The sequence below is a fragment of the Sus scrofa genome, chromosome 2 (assembly GCF_054392235.1).
Source record: "Sus scrofa isolate SSC_HxYL_T2T_F1_AM1 chromosome 2, Sscrofa_HxYL_maternal_Yorkshire_Landrace_v2.0, whole genome shotgun sequence".
In the NCBI taxonomy this organism is placed as follows: Eukaryota; Metazoa; Chordata; class Mammalia; order Artiodactyla; family Suidae; genus Sus; species Sus scrofa.
Window position 1 is genome coordinate 78,468,595 of NC_139384.1, and position 16,595 is coordinate 78,485,189.

Sequence of the window (16,595 nt, forward strand, 5' to 3'; positions counted from 1 at the left end):
GGCTTCACCCATGGCAAATGGAGGTTCCCAGGCTAGGGGTTGAATCGGACCTAGAGCTGCCAGCTTATACCATAGCCATGGCAACATGGGATCCAAGCTGTGTCTGCACCACAGCTCATGGCAACGCCAGATCCTTAACCCACTGAGCAAGGCCAGGGATCGAACCCACCATCCTTGTGGATACTAGTTGGGTTTGTTAAGCACTGAGCCATGACAGGAACTCCTATTTTTAGTTTTTTGAGGTATCTCCATACTGTTCTCCATAATACTAGCCTATGTTTTGAATGTATACTTCTGTGAGGCCCCCTGAAGTATTTAAGCAGATGGTCAACCTCCTGATGATACATGTATCAAAATAGATAGTTGTCTACTATCTACTGTACCAATATATATCAATACAGCAGAAAAATAAGAACATGTGTTGTCATTCAAAGTAGCAAGAAATATCTGCCTCCAATGCCAAAATCCATTTCCAATGCTCAAATTCACATTGTCAACCAGGACAATTAAAAGAAAAATAGGAAGTTCTCCTTGGAGATGTAAATTTTAACTTAAAAATGGAAATATGTATGGTTCTAGATATAAAAGACCTAATTCTCTCCAAATTTTATTCTTAGTTAATGGATTTGCAGATTTAAGGCATTCATTATTTACTTTTAATTGATAAAATATTGTGATTTTTATAAGAGCCCTATAACTTGGGAGTCAGAAGTGAGTCATAGAGTTGAGCTTTCTCCTGAGATGAGGATGGGTCCAACAAACTCTTCCAAGGATATTCACTTTTCTCCTTTTCCTCTTTCACTAATATCAGCAAGAACTCAGAGGCCGGGAGAACGTGGACCCATTTGGCTAATTATGAGCTCTGTGCACTGAGCCCCCAAGGTCCCACAATGGTAAATAATCACTTTTGCCTTCCAGCTCTTCAATTTCTGGTTCCAGTCCTGTGGGCTTCATTCCTATATCTTCTCCTCCCAGAGTCATTCATTGCCTGTATCAGAGGACCCATGCCTGAGTCTATCTTCCTGCCAGCCCTAAGAACAGAGCCTGAGTTTTCATCACTTACCAGGGGTTTGGTTATTGTCATTCTTTGGTCATGCCCCAGCAGAGATGCAGAGCAGCTGGGTAAGTTCTCAGGGAGGATCTGGATGCAGGAAAGGCTGGAAGAGAATTTTTTTCCCTTTATCATCAAGCCAAGCAGGGCAGCCATAGGGGAGGGAATCAGTATCCAATGTTTCAACTAGAGGTTTATGAGGTTTAAATCCTGGTTCTGATGAGGGTGCAGGAACTCTCATATACAATTTTATTTTGATCCCACACTGATTCTAGCTCCTATAGACATCTCTCCCACCACAGCAGGAAATACGTCCTTCTATACTATCTGCGAATCACTAAAATGATCATGAAAGTAATTAGACAATGATGGAAATGATGACGTTGATCACAACATCATGAACATTTTTACATATGGTTTCCAAGTGCTGTAAGTTTTTTTTTTAATTTTATTGCTGAACCTGCATCATATAAAAGTTCCCTGGCTAGGGGTCGAAGCAGAGGTGTGGCTGCAGGCCTACACCACAGCCACAGCAACACCCAGCTGGAGCCACATCTGTGACCCGCCAGATCCTTAACCCACTGAGCAAGGCCAGGAATCAAACCAGCATCCTCACAGACAATATGCTGTGTTCTCAGCCAGCTGGTCCACGATGAAAACTCTGAGATAAGCATTTTTAATGCAGCTTGTTACCTTTTATCTATATGAATCTCTGAAAAAGAGTGATATGTATTATCATTATTTTACAGTTGAGGACAGGATAACATTTGTATGTAGTTGTATGTAACTATAGTCTTGGATAGAAAGGAGTGAAGTCAGATTTGAACCCAGCAGTCAGACTACATTCCTGTGGCATCTGGACAATATTTTCATCTGTCAGTCCAACTTGATACTTCTCTTTTCTGTCACTACAGGCAGAGACCCACTGTTCACTATGCTCTTCATTTTGGGGTTTCTATGAGACCACAGTGGAGAGGAGCAGGTGGCACCTGTTGTATAAGTTACAGGAAGTGGATTTCCCATTGTGGCTCAGTGATAATGAACATGAATGGTATCCATGAGGACTCAGGTTCAGTCCCTGGCCTTGCTCAGTGGATTAAGGATCCGGCGTTGCTGTGAGCTATGGTGTAGGTGGCAGACGTGGCTCAGATTTGGAGTTGCTATGGCTGTGGTATAGGCCAGCAGCTGCAGCTCCAGTTCAACCCCTAGCCTGGGAACTTCCACATGCACTAAAAAGCAAAAAAAAAATGATAGGATTAGGAAATTAGCTGAGATCAGAGGTGAAGGTCACAGAACATATTGACACAGTAATTCAGGACAGCTCACTCTCTCTTTCTTTGACCTGCTCCTTGACTTTGCTTTAATATCTACTTCCACCTTCATGCTTAAAAATTTTATTTCCTTTCAGTCTCTAAGAGAGACATAAATTCAGAGTTCTTGCTTACATACTTAGTCAGGAAACAGAAAACAGTTAACAGATATACCTTGGGAAACATACTTCTGAACCTCAGCTTAGACTCTCAAGTGGAAGGAAACAGTGGACATGGTCAGTGCATGGGCTTCAGAGACCCTCCATTTACTTTTAAATCCATCTGTTCTACTTATTATCTGTGTGACCCAAGGCAAGTTCTTAGGATTTCTGGGCCTCAACATTATCATCTGAATTGATCTACAGTTGATACAATGACAATTACTAAGCACTAAACATAATAAGTACTAATATGTGAATAACTATGAGATAGATGCCTGCAGTAAGTATATTTTGGCCTTATCATTATCATCAACTACCATATATTCAAGTACTATGAAAGTTTTGTTTTCCTCAGAGCCCTGAGAAAACATTTTGTTTTTGTCCTCAGACAAGTGGTTTCCGAGTGCCTGGAGGGAAACAACCGAATCACATTAATTTCTTCTTTTTATTTATAGCATCTTCATTCATAATGACCCAAATAAGGAACTATCCAAATGTCTCTCTGTGAAAATAGATAGACAAAATTTGACAACAGTAACATAAAGGAACAGACTATTAATATAATGGAAAACACTGATGGAGCTCGAAGGCATTATAATCATGAAAAACTCTGCCTCAAAAGATTATGAACTTGGTTCATTTTTTTAAATCAACTATACTCCAAAAAAATTAACTTAAAAATGAAACAGCTTAAAAATTTATAGTTTATAATTACTTACTACTATTTTAATACATTTTATTTTTTTAATTTTTTTAATAATTTTTTTTTATTTTCCCACTGTACAGCAAGGGGGTCAGGTTATTCTTACATGTATACATTACAATTACATTTTTCCCCCACCCTTTCTTCTGTTGCAACATTTAGAGCATCATTTTGAGTTAATGGTTATTATTTATCATCTTATTTTAATGCTTTGGGATACATAACTCAAAATCTAAATCTAAGATCAGTTTATTTCAGTTGGTTTAACAGGCATTACAACTGAAAAATATAATTCATAAATTTATACAGGGTCAAATAAAGTTTAAAAAAATCACATTCATTTTTGATTCCCCAGAGCTTATACCTTTCTTGGCACACAATAAGCTGCAATCAAAACAAAAATTTTTATTAAATATTGAACACACCCTCCTTTTGTTCTCAGAAACAGAGCTTAGGCAATATGACTTACGCATGGGGGGTGGGTTCTTCCTCCTAGAGATGCCCCATAACACTGGACAAATAATAAAACAGTGCTTGGTATATCTATGTCATACATTTTTTAAAAGGCCTATCATTTTCTACTTAATAGAATCTACCATATTCAATTATTAATGTGGAAATTATCTTTAAAGATAGAGGTATTATTCTGTGAATTATCTTTAAAGATAGAGAGAGGTATTATTCTGTGAACACACGTTAAGATTTCTATTTCTATTTGTGATGATTGTTGTACACCTATAAATGTAATAAAATTCATTGAGTAATTTAAAAAAAGATCCTATTTATTCTATAAATGAATGCCCTGGGACATAATGGGCTTCTCTCTCTCTGTAGTACAATAGAATAAAGGTCCTTGTAACTATCTTGGGAATTGAATTTCGTCAATAAACCCACTATTCCAACTATGATTCAAACTCTGATTTAAGGGTTTTTTTAAATTTATTTATTTATTTATTTATTGTCTTTTTGCCTTTTCTAGGGCTGCTCCCACGACATGTGGAGATTCTCAGGCTAGGGGTCGAATCAGAGCTGTAGCCGCTAGCCTACACCAGAGCCACTGCAACGCGGGATCCAAGCTGCGTCTGCGACCTACACCACAGCTCATGGCAACGCCCGATCCTTAACCCACTGAGCAAGGCCAGGGATCAAACCCGCAACCTCATGATTCCTAGTCGGATTCGTTAACCACTGAACCATGGTGGGAACTCCTTATTTATTTATTTAAATTTTTTTTTCATTGTTTTTTCCCCAATGCAATTTTTTTTCTAGTGTACAGCATGGTGACCCAGTTACACATACATGTATACTAAGGGGTTTTCTTATCAGATCCAAGCCATAGCTGCAACTCAAGCGTCCATATCCTTAAACCACTGTGCTAGGCCAGGAATCAAACTTTGGTCCCAGTACTCCCCAGATGCTGCTGATCCCATTGTGACACAGCAGTAATTCCTCTGCTTCTGTTTTGTAGAGAGGCTCATTTTGCCATATTTTATATTTTTATGTTTTATATTTTACATTCCACATATAAGTGATATCACATGGTATTTGTCTTTCTCTTTCTAGTTGCATCCATGTTGCTGCAAATGGCTTCATTTTATTCTTTTTTTTTGTCTGAGTAGTCTTCATTGTATATATGTACCACATCTTCTTAATCCATTTATCTGTCAATGGACATTTAAGTCGTTTCCAAGTCTTAGCCATGGTGAATAGTGCTACAATGAACATAGGAGTGCATGTATGTCTTTCAGTGAAAGTTCTGTCCACATATAATCCCAGGGGTTTGATTGCTAGATCATATGGTAGTTCTAGACTTAGTTCTATGAGGAAACTCCATACCATTTCCATTCCCACCAACAGTCTAGGAGGGTTCCATTTTCTCCACTCTCTCTCCAGCATTTCTAATTTGGTGACTTTTGATGATGGCCATTCTGACCAGTGTGAGGTGGTATGTCATGGTAGTTTTTATTTGCATTTCTCTAATAATTAGAGATGTTGCACATTTTTTCATGTGCCTACTGGTCATCCTTATGTCTTCTTTGGAAAAATCTCTGTTTATGTCTTTTGCCCATTTTTTGATTGTTTTATTTTTGTTTTGTTTTGTTGCCGTTGAGTTGTTTGTATATTTTGTAGATAAAGCGCTTGTCAGTTGCATCATTTGCAATGATTCAAACTCTGATTTAAAGATTATGGCTAAATATTTATTAAGTACAAACCTTTGTTAGGTTCCACACAGGTTCTAGAGGTGGGTGTTATTCTTCCCATTTCTAGATAAGGGATATCAGCACAGAGAGGTGGAGAGATTTACACAGACTCCATGTTCAGTACTTGAAAGACATGAGATTCAGGCAAAGGTCTCCTGACTTCCATCCCAGGGATCTTTCTCCACCATTAAAGCAGAATAATTGTGTTCTTTTCAAACATGCCTTAGTCCTAGATGAAAAAATGGAGGAAGAACTATGGGTTCCTTTTCTCAGTATTTGGTTAGCTTATCTGTGAAATAGAGATATGGGTCAAGTGGTTTACAGGGAACTTCATTGTATGAGTATTGTTCTTAGTGTTTTATGAGTAGTCATGGATTTTGTACCCCATCTTGGATATCTCAGATATGGAAATATTATTCCCCATACAAGATGCAAATTTTCATATTGATCTATAATGGAAAGACAATTGTTCAGCAGATTTCAGGGGATCTTTTTTTTTGTTTTTGTTTTTTGTTTTTTGTTTTTTGTTTTCTTAGGGCCTCACCTGAGGCATGTGGAGGTTCCCAGGCTAGGAGATGAATCAGAGCTGTAGCTGCCAGCCTATGCCACAGCCACAGTAACACAGGATCCAAGCCATGTCTGCGACCTACACCAGAGCTCACAGCAACCCCAGATCCTTAACCCACTGAGCAAGGCCAGGGATCCAAACCACATCCTCATGGATACCAGTCAGGTATGTTAACCACTGAGCCACAGTCGGAACTCTCAGGAGATCTTTCTAAGTCTGTACTTGGACAATAGTAGAATATAGTTGATTTCACCTGATTTTTCTATTGGGAAAACAAATGCAATGAATTTTTAAAAAATCAATGACTTTTAATGCACATATTTTATAGAAATTCTCACTTGTGTGATATGGAGAAAAGCACAAGTATATTCTTTTTTTCTGACAGAGATGATAGAGGCTGGAAAGCCTCAACCTTTCTTTCCTTCTTCCTTTCCTTACTCTTTCTTTTTTCTTTCTTTCCTTCTGTGTAGTTTATTTACAATATTATATTAGTTTCAGGTTACAACATAGCAATTCAACATTTTTATAGATTATATGCCATTTAAAGTTATTACAAAATAATGGCTATATTTCCCTATGCTATACAATGTATATTTGTTTATTATTTATTTTATATATAGTAGTATGTGTCTCTTATTCCATATCCCTTTCTCACCCCTTCCTCATCTCTCTCCAGTTTGGTAACTGCTAGGTTGTTCTCTATATCTATGAGTCTATTTCTGCTTTGTTATATACATTCATTTGTTTTATTTTTTAGATTCCACATATGTGATAACACAGAGTAGTTGTTTTTATCTGACTTACTTCACTAAGCATAATACTCTCTAGCTTCATCCACATTGTGCAAGTAATTCATTAGAAACAAGATTTTTCTTAGAAGTCTCATGAAATTAAAAATAAAATGAAATTTATCTTCACATAATGCTATGCATCATTTAAAGTATTTGGAATAAATATATGTATTTCACAGAAAACATCAAAATGAAATATTCTGATTTAATCAGAAATTCTACAGAAATAATATATGTGGTATGATAGTTTTTAGGTAAATTTCAAGAAAGATGCATATAGATACATAAATAAATACTATGGAGACATTGGAAGGAAAATAGATCCTCCAAAGTCATGACAGTGTTTGTCCTTGGGCAACTGAAATACTGGGAGATGGGGGTCATAAGGGTAGAGAGAGCCCCAAAACAAAACAAAAACACCCCAACAACCCAGTCTTATTAGTATGAATGATAAATGATAATGAATATGAGTTCCAATCCTACATGGGTATAAATCAATTTATCAGTTAATATCCAAAGGAAATGAAATCAATACGTCAAGAAGCTGTTTGTACTCTCCCATTTATGACTGCATTACTCACAATAGCCAAGATGTGGAAACAACCTAAGTATCTATCAATGCATGAATGGATAAAGAATGTGTTATATAAGCCACGGAATATTATACAGCCTTTAAAATGAATAAATCCTGCCACTTGTGATACATCAATGAACTCTGAGAACATTATGCTTAGTGAAGTTAGCCAGGCACAGAAAGACAAATATTTCATGGCCTAGATTATGTGTAGAATCTAAACAAATCCAACTCATGAAAGAAGAAAGTGGAATGATGGTTGCCAGGAGTTTAGGTGTGGGGGAAATGGGGAGATATTGGTCAAAGAATATAATGTTTTAGTTACATACACAGGATGAGTAAATTCTGGAGGTGTAATTTACAGTTTGGTGACTGTAGTTAGTAATACTGTATTGTATGCTTGAAATTTGACAAGAGAGTTAGTTGATCGTAGGTTTCTCACCACACACACACACAAAAATTGTAACTATGTGAGATAATGGATCTATTAATTAGCTTGATTGTGGTAATCATTTTACTATGTATATATACCAAAATAATCACATTGTATACCTTAAATAGGTATAATTTTTACTTATTATTATACATAAATAAAGCTGGAAAATGAATTCTACAGAATGTATTATTAAATATTTATAGTTTAATATTGGTAGAGGTTAATAATGGTAATAATAATAATAGGTAATATTAATGGATCATTTGCTAAGTGTCTGGCAGTGGTTCTTTATCCTGGCTATATTTTAGTATACTCAAAAGATGTTTGTACAAAGTTTCTGATTTTATTGATTCTAGCTGTAATCACTACAACAGAACTTCTAAAAGATCCATATGTAATGATCCTGGTCAACTAGCATTGTGAACCACTGTCTAAGCACCTCATCTTTATTTTTTAACTTCTGACAGCAACCCTATAAGGCCGATTCAATTATATAACCACATGTTTATCATAATATTTCTGTTCTTTTCCCATTTGCACATTTTCCAAATTAAATCACATTTTGACCTGCAAGGAGAAATGAATACTCAATTGACTTTAGGGAGCTGAATTTAGGAGGAATCCAATAAAGAAAGATTGAATTGAAAAGCATTTAAACTGGTATCAAATTTTTAATTTCAGATTTCAGACTTGGATTTGGTTGTAAATTTCTTAACGGTATATAATAAGGTTGGATTTGATGAGAAATCAACCGTTCACAAATTCTTTCAATTATAGATACATTTAAGAAGTTTTATCAAGCCTCTACCATCTAAAGCAAAAAAACAAACTCAACCTCAGACATTTCCCTGAGATAATACAGTATTGATAGGGGGAAAAAAACCTGCAAAAGAATGAAAAACAGAAGTTCCTGTCGTGGCTCAATGGAACTGAACCCAATTAGTATCGATGAGGATTAGGGTTCAATACCTGGCCTCGCTCATTGGGTTAAGGATCTGGCACTGCTGGGAGCTGCGGTGTAGATCACAGACTCGGCTCGGTCCCATGCTGCTGTGGCTGTGGTGTAGGCTAGCAGCTATAGCTCCAATTAGACCCCTAGACTGGGAAGTTCCATATGCCACACCGATGGCCCTTAAAAAAAGAAGGAAAAAATGAAAAATAGGTACAGCATATTTATTAAAAGTTAATTATTGCTAATCAATGGTGCATTGTAAATTAATACTATTTTTTTTGTCTTTTTAGGGCCACACCTGAGGCATATGGAAATTGCCAGGTTAGGGGTCTAGCTGGAGCTGTTGCCACCGGCCTACGCCAGAGCCACAGCAACACTAGATCTAGCCATGTCTGTGACCTACAGCACAGCTGACTGCCACGCCAGATACCTAACCCACTGAGCGAGGCCAGGGATCGAACCCATAACCTCCTGGTTCCTAGTCAGATTCGTTTCTGCTGCACCACTTTGGGAACTCCTGTAAATTAATACTATTTTATTTTATTTATTTATTTTTTTGTCTTTTTTGCTATTTCTTTGGGCCGCTCCCGAGGCATATGGAGGTTCCCAGGCTAGGGGTCGAATCGTTGCCTACGCCAGAGCCACAGCAACGCAGGATCTGAGCCGTGTCTGCAAACTACACCAAAGCTCACAGCAATGCCAGATCGTTAACCCACCGAGCAAGGGCAGGGACTGAACCCACAACCTCATGGTTCCTAGTCGGATTGGCTAACCACTGCGCCACGACGGGAACTCCTAATACCATTTTAAATCATTGCTGTGCATATAACAAAAGCATATTTATCAAATTATGATGTTCAGAAAAAAAAATTTATATATTTGAGTTATATTTGAACAGTTTGACCACACAACTATACATTTAAGTGAGTACTGATCTCTGTAAAACATAGGTGTCATAACCAAATTATGGAAAAAATGAAATAACTGCCATATAAAAATAATATCAGAGTTTAACCATTTGCTTCTAATTTAGAATCCTTAACGTAGTTTTAGCTCTCCAAAGGTTGTATTCCAAATCAAGAGAATTTGTATAAGATTAAGGGCTTTGGGGATTTTCTTATATATTTATTTATTTATTTTTATTTTTTAATTGCATTTATTTTTTATATTTTATTTTATTTTCCCACTGTACAGCAAGGGGATCAAGTTATCCTTACATGTATACATTACATTTTTTTCCCCACCCTTTGTTCTGTTGCAACATGAGTATCTAGACAAAGTTCTCAATGCTACTCAGCAGGATCTCCTAGTAAATCTATTCTAAGTTGTTTCTGATAACCCCAAGCTCCCAATCCTTCCCACTCCCTCCCTCTCCCATCAGGCAGCCACAAGTCTGTTTTCCAAGTCCATGGTTTTCTTTTCTGAGGAGATGTTCATTTGTGCTGGATATTAGACTCCAGTTATAAGTGAGATCATATAGTATTTGTCTTTGTCTTTCTGGCTCATTTCACTCAGGATGAGAGTCTCTACTTCCATCCATGTTGCTGCAAATGGCATTATGCCATTCTTTTTTATGGCTGAGTAGTATTCCATTGTGTATATATACCACATCTTCCAAATCCAATCCTCTTTTGATGGACATTTGGATTGTTTCCATGTCCTGGCTATTGTGAATAGTGCTGCAATGAATATGCAGGTGCTTGTGTCTCTTTTAAGTAGATTTTATACATAGAACTTCCATATGACCCCACAATCCCACTCTTGGGCATATATCCGGACAAAACTCTAATTACATTTATTTTTTTAAGGATATAGTTGATTCACAGTGTTTAGTCAATTTCTGTTGTACAGCATAGTTACCCAGTCATATATATATACCTGCAAAAGAAAAAAAGAAAATTATCATATTATCTTCCATTATCGTCTATCCCAGAGACTGGATATAGTTCCCTGGGCAGTAGGACCTCATTGCTTATCCATTTTAAATACTTTTGAGAGCTTCATAGTGTCATTTAATTAGGATAATTTTTTCTTAAAGAGAATATTTATTATTTAATTTATTTTAAATTGGGTGCTGATACTGTACTGTGTTCATGGATGGTTATATAAAAAATTCCTTGCTTTTATAACATTTTCCAGCCTAATAGCTCTAAAGTGAGTGTGTATAGAAACAGGTGAATAACCCAGACATAAATAGAAACAGTTTTAAGAGCTCAAATAGAAATATTGCTGAAGGTAGTGTTCCTCCAGTGTGAATATTTTACTTGTGAATTGCTTGAATCAAAAATATATACAGAGTTCCCATTGTTTCTCAGTGGAAAGGAATTCGACTAGGAACCATGAGGTTGCAGGTTCAATCCCTGGCCTCTGCTCAGTGGGTTAAGGATCCGGTGTTGCCATGAGCTGTGGTGTAGGTCACAGAAGCAGTGTGGATCCTACGTTGCTATGGCTGTGGTGTAGGCCAGCAGCTATAGCTCCAATTCCACCCCTAGCCTGGGAACCTCCATATGCTGCTGGTGTAGCCTTAAAAAATTATATATGTGTGTGTGTGTGTATACACATATACATACATACATACATACATACATATACACACTTATCTGTGTGTCTTGTTTTGTTTTATTCCAACTACCTCTCTCTCTCTCTTTCTCTCCCTCTCTGCTGTACCCACAGCATGTGGAAGTTCCTGGGCCAGGGACTAAACCCACATCACAGCAGTGGCCCAAGTCACTACAGAGACAATGCTGGATCCTTAACCTGCTGTACCACAAGACAACTCTCAACTATCTCTTCTTTTTCAACAGGTGTCCCATCTTTGAACCACAGAATCTTACACATGTCTCAGAATTCCTCCTCATGGGACTCTCAGATGATCCAGAACTTCAGGCCCTTCTCTTTGGGCTCTTCCTGTCCATATACCTGGTGGCTATGCTTGGGAACTTGCTTATCATCCTGGCGGTTATCTCTGACTCCCACCTCCACACCCCCATGTACTTCTTCCTTTCTAGCCTGTCTTTGGTTGACCTTGGTTTCATCACCACCACAGTCCCAAAGATGCTGGTGAACATCCAGACACACAGCAAATCCATCACCTATACAGGCTGCCTAACTCAGTTGTCCTTTTTTTTCCTTTTTGGGTGTTCAGATAATCTACTTCTGGCTGTGATGGCCTATGACCGGTTGGTGGCCATCTGTCACCCACTGCACTACCTAGTCATCATGAAGCCCCGCCTCTGTGGCTTGTTGGTCCTAGTGTCATTTTTCAGCAGCTTTTTGGACTCCCAGATCCACTGCTTGATGGTGTCACAACTTACCTTCTGCACAAACGTGGAAATCCCTCATTTCTTTTGTGACGCCCCTCAACTTCTCCATCTTGCCTGTTCTGACACTTCCACTGATAATATATTAATCTATTTTACTGGTGCCATTTTTGGTGGTATTCCTGTCTTAGGGATCCTTTATTCTTATATTCAAATTGTTTCCTCAATTCTGAGAGTTCCATCATCAGGTGAGAGGTATAAAGCCTTCTCCACCTGTGGCTCTCACCTGTCAGTTGTTTGTTTATTTTATGGAACAGCTCTTGGGGTGTACCTCAGTTCAGCTGTTTCATCTTCCCCCAGGAAGGAAGCGGTGGCCTCAGTGATATACTCCGTGGTCATCCCCATGTTGAATCCCTTCATCTACAGCCTGAGGAACAAAGACATCAAGAACGCCTTGTGGAAGATTATCAACAGAATAGCCTCACCTCAAGATCTGTCTTATCCTTTTGGTTCATAGGACAGGAAAATGTAGCAAAATCCAATATTCACAACAAGAAATTCTGAATCTGAAGTCGCATGGTGTATGGGGACTCATTTGTCTCCTTGTCATTTGTTTACTCAGCTGTTCCTCTTAGTATAACTCTAATAAATTGGGAGATTACTTTGGATTTACCACTTAAGTCATAGTCACTCCAGGGCTATGCACAGTATTATCAGTGCACTTTCCCACTTTCCTTGTCCATTACCCAGAACTCTTGGTCATGAGGTCTCTCATTTCTCTCACTGCAAAATAATCATAGTGCTCTCTTTTTTGTTATGTATATCTTCTATACTTTCCTATTACTTTTTCCTATTTGTTCAGAGAATCTAAACCCTACATTTAGAACAAAGACTTCTATGAATATTTACCCCTTAATAAACATGAGAAGATTCTTGAGCAGGTAGAGTGGATATCTAATACCTTGTCTAAACCTTTGGAAGCACTATTAATATTTAGTTTGGATAATCAGTTATCAATTGTGACCTTCCTATGTAAATTTCAGATGCATGATGCCCAGGGAGTAGATGTGAGAGGATCTATCAGAGCAAAGAGGTTTTTCCAATTTTTCTGATAAAAATCCTTTCTATTCCATTTAAAGTTTCTTCAATTACATTGCATAGGTGACTAAAGTTCATACATTGTCATCAACTATACACCAATAAAAATTTTTTAAATCCTGAAGAAGATGATATTCAGCTATGTACATGGATATTTTATTACTGTATAAGAATAGTTTAAAATTTTAGTAGACGTTTGAGTCTAGAGTGTAAGAAGCTTGGAAGTGGCCACTCATTATCACAATAACTAAAAAGCTGAACAATTTAATAACATTGGGATATGATTAACATATAACATTATACTAGTTTCAGGTATACAATATAAAGATTCAATATTTCTATATGTTGTGAATCAACACCATATTAAATCTAGTTAACATCCATCCCCACACATAGCTGCAATTTTTTTCTCTTGTGATGTGTAAAACTATGTCTTTATGTTACCACATTTTTCTTTTTTGCCTTTAACCTTTCAATAATTACTCAATCAATTTCTTTCATTATATTATCTTCATTAAAATGACAAGAATGGTTTCTATTTTATTTAACTCTGAATGATAAATAATAGCCTGGGGGATAAAGGTATGTTGTGAGATTCTGAATTCAGAAGATTGCAAGTTGTGCTCAGGAAAAAAAGGGGATTGTAATAATATGTCTTGACCTAGGGTGTACAGTTAAGTTTAATGTAATACTTTCATATTTCCAGTTACTGTGTGGCTCTAAAGGTGCCTGTGGGTTGTTAAGTCACCCAAGTCATTATTTTTTTTTTAATTTTTTTTTTCTATTTCTTGGGCTGCTCCCGGGGCATATGGAGGTTCCCAGGCTAGGGGTCTAATCGGAGCTGTAGCCACTGGCCTACGCCAGAGCCACAGCAACGCAGGATCCGAGCCGCGTCTGCAACCTACACCACAGCTCACGGCAATGCCGGATCGTTAACCCACTGAGCAAGGGCAGGGACCGAACCCGCAACCTCATGGTTCCTAGTCAAATTCGTTAACCACTGCACCATGACGGGAACTCCCCAAGTCATTATTAATAAGCTTAGCTTTGTCTTAATTTTTGTTATTCAAGGATAACAAAAAATCATGGTCTCAACAATTTGGAAAGAACCTCTTTAGGATCCCAATTTGTATCCATGCTTCACTCTTTTTAATTTAATTTAATTTAATTTAATTTTATTTCATTTTATTTTTATTACAGTGTAGTTGATTTACAGTGTTGTGTTAATTTCTTCTGTACAGCATAGTAATCTATTCATACATATATTTTATATATATGTATTCCTTTTCTCATATTATCTTCCATCGTGGTCTCTTCCATCTTCTAAGAGACTGGCTATAGTTCCCTGTGTTATAAAGTAGGACCTCATTGTTTATCCATTCTGAATGTAATAGTTTGCATATACTAAGTCCAAACTCCCAGTCCATCCCACTCCCTACCCCCTACCTTTGCAACCACAAGTCTTTTCTCTATGTCTGTGAGTCTGTTTCTGTTTTGTAGATAGGTTCATTTAGGCCATATTTTATATTCTACATATAAGTGATATCACATGGTATTTGTCCTTCTCTTTCTGAATTACTTCATTTGGCATGATCATCTCTAGTTGTATCGTTGTTGCTGCAATGGCATTACTGTGTTCTTTTTTATGGCTGAGTAGTATTCTGTCATGATCAATGTTCTTTGGGCTCCTTTCTGGTACATACCAGGTATCTGTGTATATATCAATCTTTCCATAGAGATTTTACATATCGTTTCTGAGGTAGAATTCTGTGTTTCTGAAAAGCTATTGAATAACTGATTTAATTTACCCTGCCTTTTACCACTAAGCTAAATCACCTACCAACTTCACTGACTTTAAATTGGACTATGATGGAATATCTTACCACTTTATTTTTGCAATTGAGAACTTGAACAATTTGAGAGCTGAGACTTAATCTTTTGCCTATGTATTCAAAAATAGCACAATGAGATCAGAAACTAAGCAAGACTTCACATTGTATAGTTTTGAATACATTATTTTTATTTTGTAAGGAAAAGTAAAGACATTTTTAAAAATTAATTGAGGTAGAGTTGATAATATTGAGTTATAGTTATAATATCATGTCAATTTCTGCTGTACAGCAAAGTGACTCAGTTATATGTGCATATATACACATTCTTTTAATATTCTTTTCTATCATGTCTATCCTAGATAGGATATAGTTCCCTTAGTACAGTACAGTAGGACCTTTTTTTTTTTTTAAGGGCCACACTCAAGGCATATGAAGGTTCCCAGGGTAAGGGTCGAATTGAAGCTGTAGCTACCAGCCTATGCCACAGACACAGCAATGCCAGACCTGAGCTGTGCCTGCGACATATACCACAGCTCACTGCAATGCCAGATTCTGAACTCACTGAGCAAGGCCAGGGATCAAACCCATATCCTCACGCATACTAGTTATATCTGTTAGCCATTGAGCCCACAATGGGAATTCCAGAACCTTGTTGTTTATCCATTTTAAATATAATGGTTTGCATCTACTGACCTCAGACTCCCAGTCCATCTCTCTCCTCCCCCCTCCCTTTGGAAAAGTGAAGACATTTCTATATCAATACATTCAGTATTTCCTTTCTACCCTGGACCACTAGACTTGGAATAGAATACTATACAAATACTTCAGAGAGAAAATATATAGTTTGTGTTTATTATTATGAATTTCAGTTGGATCCATTTTCCCCATGTAATAACAGGTCTAAGATTTTAAGCGTCATTGAATAAAGGTGAGTATTATAAGTTCTACAAATACAAAGAAAAAATGGTGAGGAGAGAGGTTTCTCAATTGGACATCTAAAAAGGTAATGGGAGAAGGTGGTTTTCTGTGCCCTTCAAGGACACTCCTCATGGGAGGGGAAATTAGTAAAAAAAGCACAAAGTAAATATTCATTTTCTGCACAAATGTAAATGTCTTTGGTTTTTTTATACCATGTTCTCTAAACTCAGCTTTGGAAGTGACTCTCATATCAGATCCTCTCATCCCACCCATAAATGATTTCAGTTGAGTATTAGATTTTCCCTACTGCCCAAGAATTCTAAAATTTCTCAACATTCAGGCCCCTTTCTCTACATTCCTGTCATTTTTGTCTCCCCTAAATTTCCCTCTGCCATTTAAACATACACATAATTAGCATTATTTCCTGGGATACCCAAATTAATGGGAAATACATTTTTTTTTTTTGTGCTTATTAGGGCCACACCCGTGGCATATGGAAGTTCCCAGGCTAAGGGTCAAATCAGAGCTGTAGCTCCTGGCCTACGCTACAGCCACAGCAATGTCAGATCATAGCCTCATCTGCAATCTACACCACAGCTCTCAGAAACACCAGATCCTTAACCCACTGAGTGAAGCCAGGGATCAAACCTGCATCCTCATGGATGCTAGTCATATTTGTTCCCGATGAGCCATGACAGGAACTCCAATAATATATATTCAAATTTTCGTCATTATCAGCT

General features: G+C 37.3%; 1 protein-coding gene across 1 annotated transcript; it reads left to right on the forward strand.

The window, feature by feature from the left end:
• Window positions 1-1,107: 1,107 nt before the first annotated feature.
• Window positions 1,108-12,524, forward strand: LOC100521772 (olfactory receptor 7E24-like). Its single transcript, XM_085011715.1, has 2 exons — window positions 1,108-1,122; window positions 11,520-12,524. The coding sequence occupies exons 1-2, from the start codon at window positions 1,108-1,110 to the stop codon at window positions 12,522-12,524; spliced, it is 1,020 nt and encodes a 339-aa protein (XP_084867841.1).
• The last annotated feature ends 4,071 nt before the right edge of the window (window positions 12,525-16,595 follow it).